The sequence below is a fragment of the Stenella coeruleoalba genome (assembly GCF_951394435.1).
Source record: "Stenella coeruleoalba genome assembly, chromosome: 4".
In the NCBI taxonomy this organism is placed as follows: Eukaryota; Metazoa; Chordata; class Mammalia; order Artiodactyla; family Delphinidae; genus Stenella; species Stenella coeruleoalba.
In genome coordinates this window covers 30022443-30043357 of record NC_137149.1, presented here as the reverse complement: position 1 = coordinate 30043357, position 20915 = coordinate 30022443, and the positions used below count along the sequence as shown (strand labels likewise).

Here is a 20915-nt window from a genome sequence, read left to right as displayed (position 1 = left end):
ACTTTATGACACGTGAAACTGATTTCTGAGTACCCAGGGGATGACAGCTCAGTGATCAGAGGCAAGCCTCTCTGACCTTTTTACTATTTAAACTGTAGTTTCTCAGATGAGACATGTCATTTATGTTAAACCTTTATAGATCAGTTATTAACAGAGAGTACGAAATTTCTACTCAAGTTCCAAGCTGTAAGTTAAACAGATTGGAACTATAACTAAAGGAATCCAAATTACACGTTAGTTTTATTACAAAAGGATTGTTTTATCCTGAGACAATTGTTATAAACGAAATTCAGCTGTGTCCCTATGGCTTCCACAGCTCAAACTTGATGGCATTTTGACGCCCAGATAGGTAGGTACCAGTGTCATCTGTACAAGAGGATTTTACTCAGATAAACCTTTGGTCACATTCAAGGGAAAAAAAAATGTGTGTGTGTGTGAGGGGGGTTTGTTGAGCTTTTTAATAACATGAGCTAATGTCTCTTAGGTAACCAAAGCTGTATATTCTTTGCCTAGAGGGCCAGGCCCGTGTTCGTTGGATGAACTGAGGAGAGCTTCTGTAGTCATTTGCTCTTGCAAGAAGAGCCGGCAGCACCTGTGGGTCGGGGGTTAAAGGAAAGGTACAATGTTCAACCGACAGTGAAGTCCCTGTCATGACCACAAAAAAAAAGGTATAAATGTCCCACGGACCTTAGCGTACAGTTGGCACGTGTTTTGAACTACAACTGAAACAGCACAGGCAAACTACTGCTTCTGAACTAGGAACTCACAAGTTTGTTATCAAAGCCCAAACTTTTAATCATATTCAGCCTCCGGCAGGTTATTAACAAAACATATTACTCAAAATTTACATATCATATTAGTAAGAACTGAATCTTAAAAGTAACATCTGGGAATTCCCTGGCGGTCCAGTGGTTAAGACTCCGAGCTTCCACTGCAGGGGGCACGGGTTCATTCGCTGGTCGGGGAACTAAGATCCTGCATGCCGCATGCCACGTGGCACAGCCAAAAGAAAAAAAAGGTAACATCTATTATTCCATGAACATGATGATGGTCTGTGAGTGGGACTGCCGGACAGTGTATAGTAACTAACATGCAAGATACTGACAGAATCAAACTTTGCAAGTGTGTAGCCTCTACTGACTAAGAATTAACTGTGTTTTTATATTTCTTCCTCAGAATGCCATGTAATAGTTCTTGAAGACTCTTTTTTTTTTAAGTGAGAGTTAAAGTCTTATATAAAAAGTGATAATTCATATGTAGATTAATTTATATGACCAAGTAAAACAAGCATCTATAAATTACACAAATGAGTAAGAATGTGAATTTGAAAAATTTAATAAAGGATGAATTTCAGATATTAAAGGAAAACAACAAATTATTAGGTTCAAAAACTTTTAAAAACATTATAAAGTTTTATAAAAAGTCACAGAATACAAGTTAAATCAGTCAGGTATTTTGACTAACCTTGCAATTTACTACAAAAGTCAAGTATTACAAATGCTTGTGGATTTTTATTTATAGGAATTCCCTGAGGATTTCAGTTCTACACATATCAAACCCCTTCACCATGTCCAATGTGAGCTGTTTTTTTGTAAAGTTCTCTCATTAGAGCTTAAGACATTTAAAATTGCTGTACCATTACCGAGTGATACTTCTTTATATAAAAATACAGATACATAAAACAAAATAGCACCTATCAATCATTTAGATTTTGGAAAGAAATGCAGCTTTTTAGTTAGCATTGAGGCAAAGCAGGGCACCTGCTTCTTTCCAATTGCACTTGGGTCTCTGCAGATGCCCACTCGGCGCTGAGAAACCTTCCTGTTCACCAGCGTGAGGAGTTCTGTGAACTCTAAGGAGGACCCGAATTTTCCCAGCATCTCGCACAAATCTTGAATGTACCATGAGCCATTCACAGTTTCCCGATGAGAATAATAACCTAAAAAAGATAGACAGGAGAGCCACTGAAGTTTTCTGGTCACTTACTGTGACAGAAAAACACCTTTAGAAAGTCTGAGTTCTTAAAACTCCTTGGAGAAGACTAAGATGTGCCGTGATACAGTTTTAAAAGTTTTCTCTGTTGACTATTCTCATGTGGGAAAAACGATTAATTCCATACAGTTCTATAAAAATAGGGTTAATGCTATGTAATTTTCTCCATTTCCTAAAAATTCCCAAGATAGTAGTAACCAGGCAATGATTTCTGAGACAAGCGATTAGAAAAAAGAAAAACATAAAATTACTTAGTGCAAGAGCAGAGAACAACTGTCATCAGAATAGTTTTCAACGTTTTCCGTCAGCGTTACCACAGAAGCAGTGTCACCATCAGTAACTGACATATTCTGCTGCTCATATTCAATATAATTAGCCTTGTAGCTTTCTTTAACATAGTTCTCAGGAAGGATTTTTCTGTAAGGTATTTTATCCTTTTAGATATCACTCTGATCACATGGCACAAAGAAGTCCATTAAGCCTCTGAGCTTCACGACCAAATCACATGCCCCATTAGAAGGACCTCAGCCAAGTCAAGCCCAGGTGAAACTTACAGGAACTTAGCCAAGAAAGCCAATTATACATTTGTATCAAACACCCACACACCTTCTGCCACAGAGTAACACATGAGGAAGTCTGCTCCAGCAGGAAGTGCGTAAACTGAGGCTGCATCCACCTGGGTTAGGTTGACATCCAGCTTGCTGGTCTGATGATCCACTGCGTCCAAAGGGATGACTGGCACGTCGTGCTGGTTTCCCCGACATGCCTACGAGACAAGCAGGAAAATCCCTTCCTTTACCTACCTGTTCTTCCCAGTGCTTCACGTTCACAGTGAATGTGTGCTTCAGTTCGCCTCCACTGCAACATCAACAGAAGCCACTTTACAGGAGCTTCAGAAACAATGCATTCAGCTTTAGAGCAGGCCAAAGCTGACAGGTTTTTTTCCTACTTACGTTTTCCTATAGTTAATGCTGATTGAATGGTACACTGTAAAAGGGAGAGCATCTGTGTTTTACAGTTTCTTAGGGATTACCCACACCATGGCACCAAGAGTCACCCTTTCTTTTAAAAGCTATAGTATGTGCCTAAGTGTTTCTATATAATCAGGTAATGTATTCCCAGATTGGGTTTTCCTTGCCAAGAGGCCGCCATAAATTGTTAAGGGTCAAAATGACACCACATGACCTGGGAGGACATCTATTAATGTGCCTCCTGCCTTTTGCTCCTACTTTAAAGTGAGGGCTCAAATTCTTACTAATTCTGACTCACACAAGGGCTAACATTAATTTCTACTCAAATAACTATTATGGGCTGCATTTTGTCCCTCCCCGATTTATACACTAAGGACTTAAATATATAACCCCCAGTATTTCAAATGTGACTGTATTTTCTGATATGGCCTTTAAAGAGATAGTTAAGGTAAAATCAGGTCCTATTGGTGGGCCCTAACCCACTGTGACTGGCATCCTTATAAAAAGAGACCAGGACACAGACATGCGCAGAGGGAAGACCATGTGAACAGAAGCCACCTCCCAGGCAAGGAGAGAGGCCTCAGAAGAAATCAACCCTGCTGACACCTTGATCTCAGACTTCTAACCTCCAGAACCGCAAGAAAATACATTTCTCTTGTCTAAGCTACCCAGTTTGTGTACAGGCAGACCTCAGAGATACTGCAGATTCGGTTCCAGACTGCAGCAACACAGTGAGTATTGCAATAAAGTGAGTCACATGGATTTTTGGTTTCCCAGTGCATATAAAAGTTATGTTTACACTATACTGTAGTCTATTAAGTGTGCAATAGCATTATGTCTAAAAGTACAGACCTTAATTAAAAATACTTTATTGCTAAAAAATGCTAACCATCACCTGAGTCTTCAGCTAGTCATAATCCTTTTGCAATAGTAATGTCAAAATCACAGTCATAACAAAGATAATGAAAAAGTTTGAAATATGAAAATTACCAAAATATGACACAGAAGTGAAGTGAGCAAATGCAGTTGGAAAAATGGCATCAACACAGGGTTGCCACAAACCTTCAATTTGTTTAAAAAAAAAAACACTATCTTCAAAGTGCAATAAAGTGAGGTATGCCTGTACTTTGTTCTAGGAGCCCCGGTAAACTTAATACAGTGCTCTTAACAAGATTCTGCTGTAGTGTTATAAATGCATTCATCAGTTCTGAAATGGTTGAAGAATTAGAAGCTTTAAAAGAAACAGTTCGGATGGATTTCAGAGTTATATAAATAGAAGATCCCTAATATCCTATTTTTTACAGGAAGATTTTGATCTTATATAGTATTACCAGGCTTATTTTCAGACCTTATTTTCAACTGTCTTCCTAAATGGAATGTAGAACACATGGAACTCAGTGCCATCACTTGCCAAATCAACTGCAGCAAGAATAAGAGCCAGCCTTTACCGGGGGCCTGCCGTGTGCCAGGCACTGTTCGAAGTGTTTTTCATGTTAGGCCAGATCATTTTATCCTCTCAGCCACCCCATGAGCCAGTGCTATTTTATCCCTGTGTCACAGATGAAGAACCTGAGGCATAGAGAAATGAAATAACTTGGCAAAACATTTTCCTCCTTTGTGGCCCATGAGTTATTTCCAATTCTCCTGTCTGACAGTGCTGGCCACTCCCTTTTTCATGAGCAGTCTCACCTGTCATTTCTTTTTTTTTTAATATTTATTTATATTTTGGCTGCGACGGGTCTTCGTTGCTGTGCGCAGGTGGGCTTTTCTCTCTAGTTTTGCCGAGCAGGGGCTACTCTTTGTTGCCGTGTGCAGGCTTCTCATTGCGGTGGCTTCTCTTGCCACGGAGCACAGGCTCTATGCGCGCGAGCTTCAGTAGCTGTGGTGCGTGGGCTCAGTAGTTGTGGCTCGCGGGCTCTAGAGCGCAGGCTCAGTAGTTGTGGTACACAGGCTTAGTTGCTCCGCAACTTGCAGGATCTTAGTTCCCCAACCAGGGATTGAACTTGGGGCCCTGGCAGTGAGAGCACTAAGTCCTAACCTCTGGACTGCCATGGAATTCCCTCTACACTCGTTTTGCAGGCTATACTTGACATGGGGAAACTCATCTACTCCCATGCCTTCCAGTACCACCCACCCATCCCCTCATTACTCCCTGCCTTCCAGTACCACCCACCCATCCCCTCATTACTCCCAAACTTACTTCTCTAAGCCGGGCTGCCTGTCTCAAGTTCTAGACCTGTATCTCCAATGACATGTCTCACAGACACCCCAGTGCAGCTGTCCAAACATGAAACCAGGGAGTCATCCTTGACTTTTTTTTTTTTTAAGCCCCCCTACTCCCTTCCTCAAGGTACGGCAGGGTGTGAAACGTGGCTGTGTCCTCCATGCCATTCATGGAAATAGAGGATTGCAGCCCTGGAACGTGAGGAATTCCCTTTTTTGTTCAGAATCCTTATTGAGGTACCAAATGATGTTATTCAAGCCCCCAAATATTTTTATCCCTAATACCAGTTTGGCAGTGGGTAACCGCATCTTGGCCTAAGGGAAAATGTGAAAGGACGAAGATGTGAAAGGACGAAGCAAGCTAGGACTAGAAGTCTTTATGCCCACATTCTTCCCACCAGCTAGCACGCTCTCCAGCCCCCAAACCAACCCTGGTCTTAACAGGTGGCCCTGCACTGCACTTGCCCACCAGCAGGTGCTCGTCCAGCGGCTCTGCCTTGACACTGGGCTGGGCCAGGGAGCAGCACATTCGTTATTTTGAGTCATTTCCAATGTCAATCCAAGTAATAAAGATACTGAGAATCTTTATGTTAAGAAAGAATTACTAACAGCTCAAACTGCGACTCTGGCTAGGATTCAAAAAGGGCCTTTCCGATTTACTGGAGAAAGTTACTTCCGAAATCAGCTTTAGTTCTTTCTAGTCACATGTACAGAACCATGGCCTTGATAATTAAGACTATAACATAATCAGTCTTACCTGAATGATAAATATCTTGGGTTTTCCAACCAGGCTCTGACACTTGTCTCCTTTGAACAAGCCAGTCAGTGTCTGAATTTCAATCTTGGCATCATATGCATAGATGTGGTTGCCTTCACCGTGACTCAGGAAAACACACAAAAAGCAATCGGCGTCTACATGGCTAGCGGTTGATGCTAAAAAGGCACCCAAAAGTTACTCAGAAATGAAAATAAGGTGCTTATTATCTACATCTAAAAATTTAATTTACTAATATTAGAATAAAGTTACATACAAACAATTGAGGGAGGGGGAAAATTTGTTATAATATAAAATGTCTGTAATGAAACAACTTAGAATTTAATCAAGCAATAATTTATACCATACTATATCTGATTTTTTAAAAATCCAAATTATTACAGTTCAAAGTAATAGAGGTGAACAGATTTTGTTAGCTCTCCTAAAACACAGAATAATGGCATGGAAAACCTAAAGGGATTATTGTGGGGAACGCCCTTAAAAGATCCAAGTCATTTTGGCAATATAAGTTTCTTTGAATCAGCAGAGACCTTCTGGAAAGACCCCAAAACTACTACATAACACCTCCCTACGTGTCGCTGCACCTCCAAGGTGTGCAGCACCTTCACTATATGTCCGCGGCGCTCAGAGCTTCCGAAAGAGTATTAAGACAGGAGAGTGATGTCCTCCAAAGCTGAGGAGCAAGCAAAGTAGAAAACCTGGTAAGCAGCCAGTTGAAATTATTTACAGGTTAAAGAAGAACTCTTCCTCAAAAAATTAAAAATAGAACTACTGTATCCTGCACTTCCACTTCTGGGTATTTATCCAAAGACAACAAAAATGCTCATTTGAAAAGATATATGAACCCTCATATTCATTGCAGCAATTATTACAATAGCCAAGATATGGAAGCAACCTAAATGTCCAACAGTGGATGAATGGATAAAAAAGACGTGTGTATATACAGGGGCTTACCATTCAGCCATTAAGAAAAGAAATCTCGCCATTTGCAACAACATGACTGAATCCTGAGAGCATTATGCTAAGTGAGGGAAGGCAGAGAAAGACATGGTCTTGCTATATGTGGAATCCAAAACGCCAGCCAGCAAGCAGGCGACCAACCTCAAAGATGCAGAGAAAAGACTGGTGGCTGCTGGGGCAGAGGCAGGGGTGGGGTGGGTGTGGCCAAATGGGGGAGGGGGCAGAGGTACTAACTTCCAGTTCCACAAATACATAAGTCCCGGGGACGTAATGGACAGCATGGTGACTGTAGTTAACAATACGGTATCGCATACTGGAAAGCTGCCGAGAGAGGAGAGCTTCAGAAGTCCTCATCACAAGAAAGGACAGTCTTTGTAAGTACGTACGGTGACAGACGGTCACCACACTTCCTGTGGTGACCGTTTCCCAGTGTATGCAAATACCAAATCATTATGCTGTATACCTGAAACTAATGTTATATGTCACTTATACCTCAATTTAAAAAAAAAGAGCTCGGAAGAAAGTTTAATTATGTAAATGTTATAATAGTCCTTTGACAAATTACTTAAAAATCCATGACATGTAGTGATTATTACAAACGTAAGTTGTGAATTTACCTACTACTGCATAGTGATGTAGAAATTAAGAGATAATGTAGCAGGAATGTACAGTGGAGAAAGGACAGCCTCTTCAATAAGTGGTGCTGGGAAAACTGGACAGGTACATGTAGAAGTATGAGATTAGATCACTCCCTAACACCATACACAAAAATAGGCTCAAAATGGATTAAAGACCTAAATGTAAGGCCAGAAACTATCCAACTCTTAGAGGAAAACATGGGCAGAACACTCTGACATAAATCACAGCAGGATCCTTTTTGACCCACCTCCTAGAGTAATGGAAATAAAAACAAACAAATGGGACCTAATGAAACTTGAAAGCTTTTGCACAGCAAAGGAAACCATAAACAATACCAAAAGACAACCCTCAGAATGGGAGAAAATATTTGCAAATGAAGCAACTGACAAAGGATTCATCTCCAAAATTTACAAGCAGCTCGTGCAGTTCAATATCAAAAAAACAAACAACCCAATCCAAAAATGGGCAGAAGACCTAAATAGACATTTCTCCAAAGAAGATATACAGACTGCCAACAAACACATGAAAGAATGCTCAACATCATTAATCATTAGAGAAATGCAAGTCAAAACTACAATGAGGTACCACCTCACACTGGTCAGAATGGCCATCATTAAAAAATCTACAAACAGTAAATGCTGGAGAGGGTGTGGAGAAAAGGGAACCCTCCTACACTGTTGGTGGGAATGTAAATTGATACAGCCACTGTGGAGAACAGTATGGAGGTTCCTTTAAAAACTACAAATAGAACTACCATATGACCCAGCAATCCCACTACTGGGCATATACCCTGAGAAAACCATAATTCAAAAAGAGTCATGTACCAAAATGTTCATTGCAGCTCTATTTACAATAGCCCAGAGATGGAAACAACCTAAGTGTCCATCATCAGATGAACGGATAAAGAAGATGTGGCACATATATACAATGGAATATTACTCAGCCATAAAAAGAAATGAAATTGAGCTATTTGTAATGAGGTGGATAGACCTAGAGTCTGTCATACAGAGTGAAGTAAGTCAGAAAGAGACAAATACCGTATGCTAACACATATATATGGAATTTAAGGGAAAAAAAAATGTCATGAAGAACCTAGGGGTAAGACAGGAATAGAGACACAGACCTACTAGAGAATGGACTTGAGGATATGGGGAGGGGGAAGGGTAAGCTGTGACAAAGCGAGAGAGGCATGGACATATATACACTACCAAACGTAAGGTTGATAGCTAGTGGGAAGCAGCTGCATAGCACAGGGAGATCAGCTCGGTGCTTTGTGACCACCTAGAGGGGTGGGATAGGGAGGGTGGGCAGGAGGGAGGGAGACGCAAGAGGGAAGAGATATGGGAACATATGTATATATATAACTGATTCATTTTGTTGTAAAGCAGAAACTAACCATTGTAAAGCAATTATACTCCAATAAAGATGTTAAAAAAAGAGAGATAATGTATATAAATCAACAGTATTATGAAACCAGTAAAAAACTTCGGTATGGAAGGAGTCAATTAAAAAATGACTACCCAGCATCTGTAGTATTTGCATTTTTGGCTTTTAATTGCCAAATGAAAAGATCATTTTATTCATTTCTAGAGTAATAGACTGTATCTTTGGAGGCACAATACTTTGCAAAGGTCTCTAAATCTGGTAGGTAGAACAATCAGAGAGGCACAACCAGAACCTATAACCCATGCTAAATTAATTGACAAGGCTTTTTCACAGTACGGTTAATTATTTGGACCTGTCTTTACACATAGGATAATTGAAAACTACTCAATCCCATCAGAGGAATATGAATAAGAAAACTATTGATACCTACCCTCGTGAATTCTGAGCAGTAGTTCTTCTGCTTTAAGATCATCAAAGCATTTCACTTCAAATCCTAGATCTGAAAACCTGGAGATGATAAATTAAATTGGATGTTAGCTTATGAGCTATTCAGAGCTGTCACACACCCCTAATTATTTAAGGAATCTATACACATTTTTATGACATATAAATTGACTTTTCTTTAGAGAGAAAGAAAAATCAAATATGACAATGATCATTGTCCTTGATAACCCTCGGTAGGAAGGGATTTGTTCATGATAACTGGTTTAAGTTACAATGCTGCCATCTACTATGCAGACAGACTTACAACAATGCAAAGAGTGTTAACATTTAATAGAACAGGATTGGGGGGAAATTCAGGCAAGTTCTTCAGGGAGGCTGTGCCCAAATGAGGTTCATCCTCAAATACTCTTGCTCTGTTATTTCATCAGTGTGGACAAGTTTTGATAAGTAGTTATCACTTAAATATCTCACCATCTCGACATATAGATCAAACCATACTACCTGCGCTTAAGATTGTCTCTGTCGGCGCTGGTGCCCTGCCTGTCTGGTAGGGTTAAGTGCCAGAAGAACCTCTCATGATTGAAGATTAAAGCAATTCCTCTCCTCTTGTGGTTCATTTTGTACGTTTCTGCCGGATCAAACACTTCTCTGTTAATGAAAAGTTTTAAAAACAATCACTTAAGTCATATTAAATAACGAGCTCCTCCAAGCCCAAGGTCAACATATAGAGTAGATAGAGGTCTGCTGCATCCACCTCCTCTGCTAGGCGGACAGACCACTGGTGTGCCCCAGGGAAGCCTCCCAGCCACACTGGCAAGGAAAGTCCTGAAATATTGGGTGGACCAAAAAGTTCCTTCGGAATTTAAGTAAAAGACAGACACATTTTCCATCTTCACCAAGAACTTTATTGAACAACATATTTACCGTTTTGTTGCACTACCTTCTGCCATTTTTCAGGCAACTTCAATTCCATCTTCTCAAAACTTTTTATCTTTTTGAGAAAAAAACTGTTCCAGGTGCCTTTTACAGTCTACCGGGGAACTGAAATTTTTTTCCATTAAGAGAATTTTGTAAAGACGGAAATAAATGGAGATCTGAAGGTGCGATGTCTGGTGAATACGGCAGATGAATCAGAACTTCCCAGCCAAGCTGTAACAGTATTTGCCTGGTCATCAGAGGAACATGCAGTCTTGCGTTATCCTGATGGAAGATTAGGCATTTTCTGTTGACTAATTCTGGACGCTTTCATCGAGTGCTGCTTTCAGTTGGTCTAACTGGGGGCAGTACTTGTTGAAACGAATCGTTTGGTTTTCCGGAAGGAGCTCATAATACAGAACTCCCTCCCGATCCCACCACAGACACAACATCACCTTCTTTGGAATGAAGACCAGCCTTTAGTGTGGTTGATGGTGGTTCATTTCGCTTGCCCCACGATCTCTTCCATTCCACGTTATTGCACAGTATCCACTTTTCATCGCCCGTCACAATTTGTTTTAAAAATGGAACGTTTTCATTACGTAAAGAATCGCATGTGGAAATACGGTCAGGAAGGTTTTTTTTACTTGACTTATGTGGAACCCAAACATCAAAGTGACTGACATAACCAAGCTGGTGCAGATGATTTTCAGTGCTTGATTTGGGTATTCTGAGTATGTCGGCTATCTCCCGAGTGGTAGAACGTTGACTGTGCTCAATTAATGTCTCGATTTGATCGCTATCAACTTCAACTGGTCTACCTGACCGTGGAGCATCGTCCAGCGAGCAATCTGCAGCACGAAACTTTGCAAACCACTTCTGACACGTTCGATCAGTCACAGCACCTTCTCCATAGGCTGCACAAATCTTTTTTTGCGTTTCGGTTGCATTTTTACCTTTCTTGAAACAATAAAGCATAATATGTTGGAAATGTTGCTTTTTTCCTTCCATCTTCCATATTAAAATGGCTACACAAAAATTCACCAAGTTTGATAAGTCTTTTTTCAAATGCATGCTGATATGACGGCTGTCACAATACAATCTAACAAAATTGTTTTGAATGAAGTTAAAGACAACTAAGTGCTACTAGAGCCATCGAACGGAAAAAAGCGAACAAGCTTTTTGGCCCACCCAGTATTCCTGTACCAACGGGTAACAGCAGCCATGCTGAGCACCCCTACGCCCACCCCAATCCCTCTGCATGGGTGTCTTTCCCCCAGGTCTCCAGGAGTCAGCGACCAAGGACAACGGCCTGGCCCAGGCCTAGCCCCAGGGCCCATGCCATCCCAATTGTTCAGTATTTTGAACCTCAGTCTAGGTCCCTTCACAGCCAGGGGCAGCACACCTATACTACCCTGCACATCTACAAACCAACCCTCCAAATGCTAAAACCTGACATTCTCAGTTCTGCTTTCTAGCTCCCAGGTCCCTTTCTTGCTTTGATTTCTGTAGGCTGATCATGATCAAAGGAAAAGACCTTTACTGGTAAAGAGCACATTTTTACCTCGTAGGGAAGGCATCTGTTTCTGTCATGTTTTGCTCACCTATTAAAAAAAAGTTGGGTTTTGTTAATATACTTTTTGACTTACGGTCATAAAACACATCAGGAACTCCCAGCTGCCTTGACTCCTATACTCTTAAGCCCCTTCTGTCTTGGTTAGTTTAAAGGTCAAAGTACGTGAGAAGGAGTAAGGGAGAAGGAAGGGAAAGTGCTATGAATAATAAACAAATTAGAGTGGCATGGACTTATATACACTACCAAATGTAAAACATAGCAAGTGAGAAGCAGCTGCATAGCACAGGGAGATCAGCTCGGTGCTTTGTGACCACCTAGAGGGGTGGGATAGGGAGGGTGGGAGGGAGGGAGATGCAAGAGGGAGGGGATATGGGGATATATGTATACGTATAGCTGATTTACTTTGTTATAGAGCAGAAACTAACACACCATTGTAAAGCAACTATACTCCAATAAAGATGTTAAAAAAATAAATAACTATAAATTAACAGCTCAATTTTTTCTCACCCCCAACTCTTACATGCAAAATAAAACAGATTAGAAATGGAGAAAATTTTAAAAATTTTTTTTAATGGAGAAAATATTACTCAAACACATTCGTTGCAAAATATGTCTAAAGTAACAAATGTAGCTCTGTGATTATGCAGCTCAAATGAAATATGAAATTGCTTGATATTGCAGAAAATGTTTTTGCAAATATTCTCTGAAACAGAGAAGGGATTAAGTCAAGCAAGAGAACGGAACAGAGCGTGGTTAATACTGGATTACCCTGCCACCTGGAAGAGGTAGACGTTTGGTGGAGGAAGGGAAAGGGCAAAGGCTCAGACTTTGATCTCCTGAATGACACATGTGCACTTACGACCCTGCCCTCTGCTCCTGACCCACGAACAGACTTCCCCACCCCCGAGACAGCCTCTCACTGAATCCCTCTCTACTCCCGGGAACAGTGCTGTGCAACACAGCTCTCTGCAATGACAGAATTCCCTACACCAGAGCTGTCCCATAGGGCAGCCACTGGCCACATGTGGTCTTGAGCACTTGAAATGTGGCTAGTGTAACTGACGAACTCAGTTTTAAATTAATTTAAACGTGTGGCCCGTGGCTTCTGTATTGGACAGCACAGTCAGTCTAAGCATCTTCTACAAGAAGGGCCCATACGCTCATAAATCTGTTTTTACCTGATAAACTTAAGAGCTTAAGAGGGGAGGGGAGAGAAGGTAATACAATATCAACAGTAGAGCAAGATGCACCTCTCAGTTGAGGTCTTTGAAGGAAGCGCAACAGACCCTCAGGGTAGACTCCTACCCATCATCTCCTAGTCAAGAGGGTGGGGTCCCCCTCTCTCCTTGGAGTCTTCTCCCTGACGCCTGACTGTTCTAACCTCGCGTCTCCTCACTGACAAAAATCCGCCCAGGGAGGGAGGATGAGGTGAGATGGGGAATTCAACTCCAGGGCCCTTTACCAGTCACTCTCAGCCTGTTCCTCACGTAATGCACCCAGCATTCCAGCCAAGACCCCACAGCGGCCTTCCCCTTCCCCTGTGCCATAGGCCCCAATCAGTTTTTCTTAACCTTTTGCATCAGTTCCTGGCCTGGGTGATAAAATGCAGATTCCTGGATCCTAACCCCGACTTACAGAATCAGAATCCTGGGAAAGGTGACAATCTGCATTTTTAACAAGGTGATTTTTACTCACACCAAAGATGAGTCAAAAGCAGCCTCTAGTGCATCCTCCCCACGCTCCCAAAGTTTCTGTGCGACCCCACATCTTGCTCTAAGGTGGATACTTCATATTCCACACCCTGCTTTACTAGGAATACTTCCTACCAAGCACTCCTCTATCCAGGGGGACTTCCCTACTGTACAGCTGCTCTACTGGGGGATTTCCTACTCCACACAGTATTCTAAAAGGGATCCCACCGACTCCACCCACTGCTCTACTGAGGTTACATGGTAGCTCATACACTGTTCCACCAGAACACTTCCTCCTCCACACACTGATGCTGGGGACACTTCCTGCTGTACACGCTGTCCTCCCAGGGACAGTACTTACTCCACACACTTCTCTACTAGAACACTTGCTGCTCTGCACACTCGACACTGGGGATACTTCCTACCACGCACAGTGCTCTCCAGGGATCCACAAACTCCTCTACCCAGAATACTTCCTGTACCACACACCAGTCTACCATGAAACCTCCAGCCCTACTCCACTACCAGGGCACTTCCTTCTCCACACACTGCTCTACTGGGGACACGTCCTACCCCACACACTGCTGTACAGCTGATGCTCCCTAATGAGACACCCCTCTACTTGGGATGCTGACCCAGTGAGCATACGGCTCTCTGGAGGATACTTCCGAGTCCACAGTTATGCCCAGGATACCTCCCCCTACACACCCCGTTCTACCAGGGTTACTTCCGGTGCCACACACTGTTCTACCCGGGAGACAGAAATTGCTCTACTCGGAATACTTCCGACTGCACACAGTGATAAACCGGGATGCTTCGTGGTCCACACACTGCTCTGCTACGGATACTTCGACTCCACGTACTGCCCTACCTAGGACACAACCTATTCCACACCATGCTCTATCCTGGAGACTTCCTACTTCACACACTGATCTACCAAGGTTACCTGGAAGCACCCACACACCGCTCTCCCCGGGACACGTCCTACTCTTCTTACTCTACAGATCACTCTACCCAGAATTCTCCCCACTCCACACACTGCTCTACGGAGGATACTTCCTTCTCCGCACACTTTCCACCGGCGATACTTCTGGCTCCACTCAGTGCTCGCCCGAGGATACATCCTACCTTTCCTACTCCACACACTGCTCTCTGTGACATACTGCTTACTAGGACGGGGCTCCACCGGAGCAGAGTTCCTTAATAGAGAGACCTCTTTACCGGGATACCCCCTCCTCAACAGCGCTGTGCCCAGGGACACTTCCCTCCTGCACTCAGTGCTCACCTAGGACACTTCCTGCCCCACGCACGGCTCCACTGAATGTACATCCTACGCTTCCCACTCCACAAACAGCCATACCCAGAATGCTTCCTACTCCACACGCTGTTCTCCTGGGATACTTCCCACTCCACACGGCTCTATGGCATGCTTCCTACTAAGACTCCCCGCTACTCAGGGAAGCTGCCCTTCTGAACACACTGCTCTTTGAGCGCATAAACTCCTCCACCCAGAAGATTTCCTACAACGCACTGATACATCATACTTTCTAGTCCACACACTGCTCCCCCTGGGACACTTCCCACTTCTGACAGTGCTCCATTGGGGATACTTCTACACCCTGCTCTTCCTGGGCTACATCCTACTCACACACTGTTCTAACTGGGATTCCTCCTGCCCCACAATTGCTCTCCCCCGAAGAGCTCCACACCCTGTCTACCGGGGTACCTTCCTGCTCCCCACACTGCCCTACCAGAGCAGTGCAGGGTTTTCTCTCCTTCCATTTTCAAAAGCTTTTGTTCCAGGAGCCTTTTAATAACCTCACGTGCTTATCATTAAACCACTTATACAATAAAGAAATAGAACCACTCAAACTAAACATATGAAATCCCTATCTGAAAGCCAATCACCTCCTTCACCCGCCAAGAACCTGCACAGGCTGGAGAGCACCTGAGTCTCTTCTGTGATGCCCAGAGCAGTAGCAGACCCGGCAGTTCACCTCTCCCAGCTTTTGCACCTTGTTGGCTAGTGAGCCTAAGGCAGCTTGAAGTGTCCCTGGCGGAAGCTGTGCCAACTGGCCGGTCACCAAACTAACTCAAGACCTTGAGGGTGAAAGCACTGGAGAGGTACACCCGACTGGGTCTTTAAAGTTCCTTTTTCACAGTCTGAGGAAGGAGCTTCCCAATTCTCCTGGGCTGGATGTAATTTATGCTGTGCATTTGGGTCATCTCAAATACTGCCCTCAGCTTACAGACTTAGGAAAGATGGCCAGTTTTAAGTAGCTCAAGATTAATTTGTTTAAAATGACATTCAATTTCAAAGTAAACAGATAGGACAATCTCAGTGAGGCATTTTTTAAAGTTTTTTTTTTTGTTGTCACTGTTAACATGATAGTTGTAGAAAGACACTGGGCTGTGAAAACTTCAGTTCTGATCCTCACAGGCTCTAACCTTCACTCTGCTATAAACAGGCACCCTGTATCCTGCAATACCAATTACTGACCAAGTCCAGCTGCCACTCTGTTCTAGCAGTTTGTTGAATCGGAACAGAAAGCTATGAAGACAGACATTAGAACTGAGGTTCCAACACTTTTCCTGGAGTTGATCAATTTTACCCTGCTTCCAGAGAACATACAATGCGACTCTGTCGCAGTCACTTTAAACTGCATGTACCCAGCAGACCAGCTTTCAGGAAGGGTGTGCTTTAACAAGTATCATCGTACTGCATGAGTACAAACAAACTGGCTCTGTTGACATGGAGAAAATAAATCTTAATGAGGGAGATACCCTATATAACATTTACAAATTCCTGTTCATCGGCAATCTTTTCATCAAAAATGGTTCCCAAAAAAAAAAAAAAGGTTCCGCCACTAAACCTGACTCTTGACCTCTTCTCCCCTCTCCTTGCCTCTGATTTAAGCAATTTTCCTCTCCACCATAATGCAACCACGACCTCATTGCTCCTTAAACAAGTTTAATTTTTACAAAACCAATCAATCATTCCTTTTTCCTCCACACCTTAACCTGTCAATGCCCCCAGCTACCATTTGTTGATGGCGTGGCACTTTAGATAACTTTATCTCACTCTGCTCCACAGGCCCTGTGAGACAGAGAAAGTGCAAGAGATTTGTCCAAGGTCAGTGCCCTGGAGTTGGTACTGAAGACACCGTTCTGACTGTAGATTCCAAAGTCCCTACACTCCCTGTCACCATGTTAAAACCGCTCCCACCAGAGAGAGACCAAAAACCTTTCTAAACTAAGTGTTTGTTCATTTCTCCCAACTTCTTCAGCATCTACTGTTGTCATCTTCATTCACTGCAGTATCTATGAAAATCTACCCATATTCCCTATCAACAATTGGTTTATTAATCCTACTTTGAGTGACTCATGTCAGGCCTGGAACACACTGGAAAAGGGGTAGGGTGGGGATTGAAAAGGGAGCAAGTAGGAAAAGGAAGGAGTGGTGGGCGACATGCGGTGACTAGCGGTCCCTCAAGCATCCTGGACCCCTGCCCCAGCTTCCCACCCCTCACCACTGGTTCCAAAAGGGAAACGGCCACTGGACCTCGCACTGTCCATCAGGGTAATGCCACTTCCTCCCGAACAACCATGGTGACTTTTACAACTTGCCTCTGGGGCAAAAGGCCTGTTTTGTGCGGCGAAGAATAAAAAGCTCTGAAATAAAGGCGCTCTGCATCGACTGACTGCCAGCGCTTCAAACCACCCCCCACTTTTTTTTTTTTTTTTTTACTATGGCCAGAATTTCTAAACCTTATCAGTAAAATAATAAGTGACAGGGAAGAACGTTCTAAAGCATGCGTTTTGCAGAAGATCATTTTGTAGAGAATAGTTACTGTGGCTTTAACTTAAATTCACGAACAACTGCAGGTTTCCTGGAGGCAGGAGAGCCATGGCGGCTGTGCAGCCGCCGACGCCTGGATTTCGTCTCCAGGTTCAGAGCGGGCAAGCCCGGGGGCCTCTCTGCCCGGGCACTGCCTCGGGCCGGTCACGCTCCATTGTTACTGCAGGCAACCACTTCTTTTAACTGAGAAGTGAGAAAACAAAACAAGATCCAACCTCCAAAAGTTAACTTTCTTATGACCAAGCGCAGTTAAAGTTTAAATAGCCCCGACGGCTAGAGAGAGATCAGCGCCCGGAGGACAAAAGCGGCCAGGGCACGCCCCAGCGCTCGGCGCCGCCACCAGGGACCGCAAGGAGGAGGCGGCTAGGTTCCCGAGTTGTTTTTCTGAGCCCAGAAACTAAGCTGCGCCCACCGGACCTGAGCGCTTCCCTCCAAGACCCTCAGCTTCTTCTGGCCGCCGAGCAAAACCGGAGGAGCCCGCGTCCCCGCCCCCGCACCCCCCCGGTACCCGCCGCCTACCTGCACCGCGAGCCCCGCGGAGCCCCGACACCGAACTCATCGCGGCAGAGCGCGCAGCACCGACGCCCGCGCGGCCTCCGCTTCCTGAAGCCGGGCTGCAGCCCCCGCCCCTTCCTCCACCCCGCCCCCGCCTCCGCTACCCCCGCGCCCTCGCTCCCTGCCCGCCGCCTGCCGGAGGGTGGGACGGGGTCGGTGGTGGCAGTGCCCCGCGCAGAGTTAAGGCCCCTTTCCGTCACGCGGAGTTCGCCGAGGCAAGAGCGCCCGGGCACGGCAGGGGACCCGCTCTCCTCCGCCTGGCGCCTTGGAGAGCCGAACCCTGCTGTAGGGAGACGTCAGATTCCGTCCCGAGCACGAGCGGCGGCCCCGGGGTGGGAGGCTCCAGCCAACTGCAGATGACCCGCGGCAAGCACCACGCTCAAGCCCCGCCCCAAGCGTTTGCTCCTCCTCACTCCCTCAAAGGTGCAGGCGGTTGTGTTCCTGCTTCCCTAGTAGTCCTTTCTCCAGTACGAGTTATTGATAGGATTTGTAAGAATTTACAATACTTTAAAACGCTCTTTGTTTGTATAGCGGATTCGGGCCAAAGTAAACTAGATGCCACTCCAGGATTCTCAAATGTGGCTTTTATAAGTAGAGGTAATTCGGGGAAGGAATCATGCAGAAATTAGGAGACCGGACTCTGGGGTCTGTAGACTATGGCTTTTAACGACCCAGAGCATGTCTGTTACATTTAATTGAGCTCCTCTTCGGGTGGTTGGCTAGTGTGTAAATTTGCTTCAACGAACAACTCTGAATCGGAAGAAAAGGTGGCTTCCTCTCTCCCAACTTCTCTGGGTCTTGCCATTTAACAAGTAACCGACATCAGACTGGGGGAAAAATGTGTTAAGGCACCATTTCTAATACATTAAAGTAAGTATAAGGGATCCGTCTTCTATAAGCATCACCCCTTTATTGGGGAGGGAAAAATAAAATCTAACTTGGTAACTTTTCCTACATGTACTTGTGGACCATGCTTGGTCATTGAATAGATTATGAAATCAAAGGATTTTACTCCACGCCACTTACTGTTCAGTTCCTTGTAGGCATATTTCAGGAGTCACTAGCTTTGTTCCTTATTCTGCGGTGAAGACATGGAGGATCGGTATCTCCCTCGCATGGTGGTTGTAACAACTGAGTTAAATCACTGTATTCAGAACAGTGCCTGGCTTGTGAAGAGCTCAATACATTTTTACTGCCACCACCTGAAGCTTATGCCTTCTTACGGTTTCCCCATTACGAAGCAGTTGCTTAGTATGTAGGAGGTGCTCAATAAATATTTATCCATTGAATGAGCTTCAGGGTTTCAGCATATGCACTCTGGACTTTACCCAGTTTGAATGAGTTATCTGACCACCAGAGCTTTCCGGTCCTTCTGCCTGGTTTTCAGGGTCTCCTCTGCTTGAGCCCTGAAAACACTCCTTATATAGAAGTGGAACTCCAACTGGCTGACCTTCCATTTATCTGAAAGGAGCAGATGAAAGGAATTAATTTTTTCCCCCTAAGTGTCTTATCTCAGAATATTGTATTGCTTTTATAGCATGTGGTTATATATATTGTCTACCTTAAGAGATATAAATACAAAGCATTAGGGTACTTATTTCACAATTATAAATGCTAAATTCCAGCTTTTTAAAGCAATAGCTATCCCCCCAGTAAAAAGGGTAAGTGCCTGGGATTGAGAAATGGGCTGCCTAGGTTCTAATCCTGACTCCACCATTTTATTGGCTATGAGACCATGGACAAGTACTTAAGGCAGTTTAACCTCCCCCAGCTTCAAATTCTTCTCTGTAAAATGGGGATCAAATTTACTCAATAGCTGAGATAGTAACTGCCAAAGTCCCAGAACAGTACCCAGCCCACAATAAGCTTTCAGTACATGTTATTTTTAGCTACTGAAGATTACCTACACCAGTTCTCAAACCGTAGTCTCTGAACCAGCAGGATCAACATCATCTGGGAACATACTAGAAATGAAAACTCTTGGGACCTACACAATCAGACCTACTGGATGAGAAGCTGGCGGTGGGGTCCAGCAGCTCATTTTAACAAGCCCTCCAGTGATTCTGCGGCAGGCTCACGTTTGATACCTAGACTAATTAGAACCCTACCAAGGAATCTCTTCCTTCTCAAAGAAGAAAAGAACCCAAAGCATTTCCATATTATTAAAATAATTAAGATATACTAAAGACCAAAAGTTAACAGGATGGCTTGATTCTTGCCATTATAGTGACTTTTAGTGACTTTAATTTTTAGTGACTTTTAGAAGTCACTTTTATGGATTTTCTGAAACTGAAGCTCTTAGCCACTGTTACCTATCCCAGGAATGAAATATATGGAATAAAGTTAAATTCAGAGATAATTCTAAAACTTAAATTTTGGCCTTTTCTCTTTTTTCAGTGTTACCCCACTAAACCTTGTTTTTTTCCTATATGAATCATAGGAATACCAAATTTCTACAATTCTGATTACTACACTTAAGAAAACTTGAGAGCCAACAAAGACATTTGTAAGGTAGGCAGCAAGGAGACTCTGAAGGATGTTTTGGAAACCTAATAAGCCCGAGACAAAAAAAAGCATAACATCACGGTGACCTGTACACAAATATGACACTGCTGATCTGGTTTTATTTTTATTGTTTTTTGTTGTTTTTTTTTTTTTGCAGTACGCGGCCTCCCGTTGCAGAGCACAGGCTCCGGACGCGCAGGCTCCGCGGCATGTGGGATCTTCCCAGACCGGGGCATGAGCCCATGTCCCCTGCATTGGCAGGCGGACTCTCAACCACTGCGCCACCAGGGAAGCCCTATTGATAACTATTAATTTAGCTATTTTTCATATACTGGTTGTACACAATTCTGTGAGAAAAACAGTAAACTAAAGGGGCTATTTCAATCATTAGAGCCAGGTGTTATACAAGACTTGAATATACTGC

At 43.7% G+C, this 20915-nt stretch overlaps 1 protein-coding gene across 3 annotated transcripts; it reads right to left on the bottom strand.

Moving 5' to 3' along the window:
- Positions 1-1402: 1402 nt before the first annotated feature.
- Positions 1403-18038, bottom strand: CASP6 (caspase 6). Of its 3 annotated transcripts, XM_079920807.1 has the most exons (8): positions 17951-18033; positions 11870-11909; positions 10315-11265; positions 9892-10038; positions 9377-9453; positions 5944-6119; positions 2599-2758; positions 1403-1939 (listed from the first exon to the last, which is right to left on the bottom strand). In XM_079920807.1, exons 3-8 carry the CDS (start codon positions 10338-10340, stop codon positions 1701-1703), a joined length of 825 nt encoding a protein of 274 aa, XP_079776933.1. In that variant the 5' UTR covers positions 10341-11265; positions 11870-11909; positions 17951-18033; the 3' UTR covers positions 1403-1700. The 3 variants fall into 3 exon arrangements, with proteins under 3 accessions (XP_079776933.1, XP_079776931.1, XP_079776932.1); XM_079920805.1 differs by lacking the exon at positions 10315-11265 and having other exon boundaries at positions 17951-18038; XM_079920806.1 differs by lacking the exons at positions 10315-11265; positions 17951-18033 and adding an exon at positions 17424-17685 and having other exon boundaries at positions 1404-1939.
- Positions 18039-20915: the final 2877 nt, after the last annotated feature.

Excerpts from the sequence above, each read along its gene's own strand:
- CASP6 (XM_079920805.1), bottom strand. The coding sequence starts at position 17,990 with ATGAGTTCGGTGTCGGGGCTCCGCGGGGCTCGCGGTGCAG. Across the intron at positions 11,910-17,950 it reads CCGCGGGGCTCGCGGTGCAG|GTGAGCAAAACATGACAGAA; the intron begins GTAGGCGGCGGG and ends TTTTTTTAATAG. Across the intron at positions 6,120-9,376 it reads ACTGCTCAGAATTCACGAGG|CATCAACCGCTAGCCATGTA; the intron begins GTAGGTATCAAT and ends GTGCCTTTTTAG.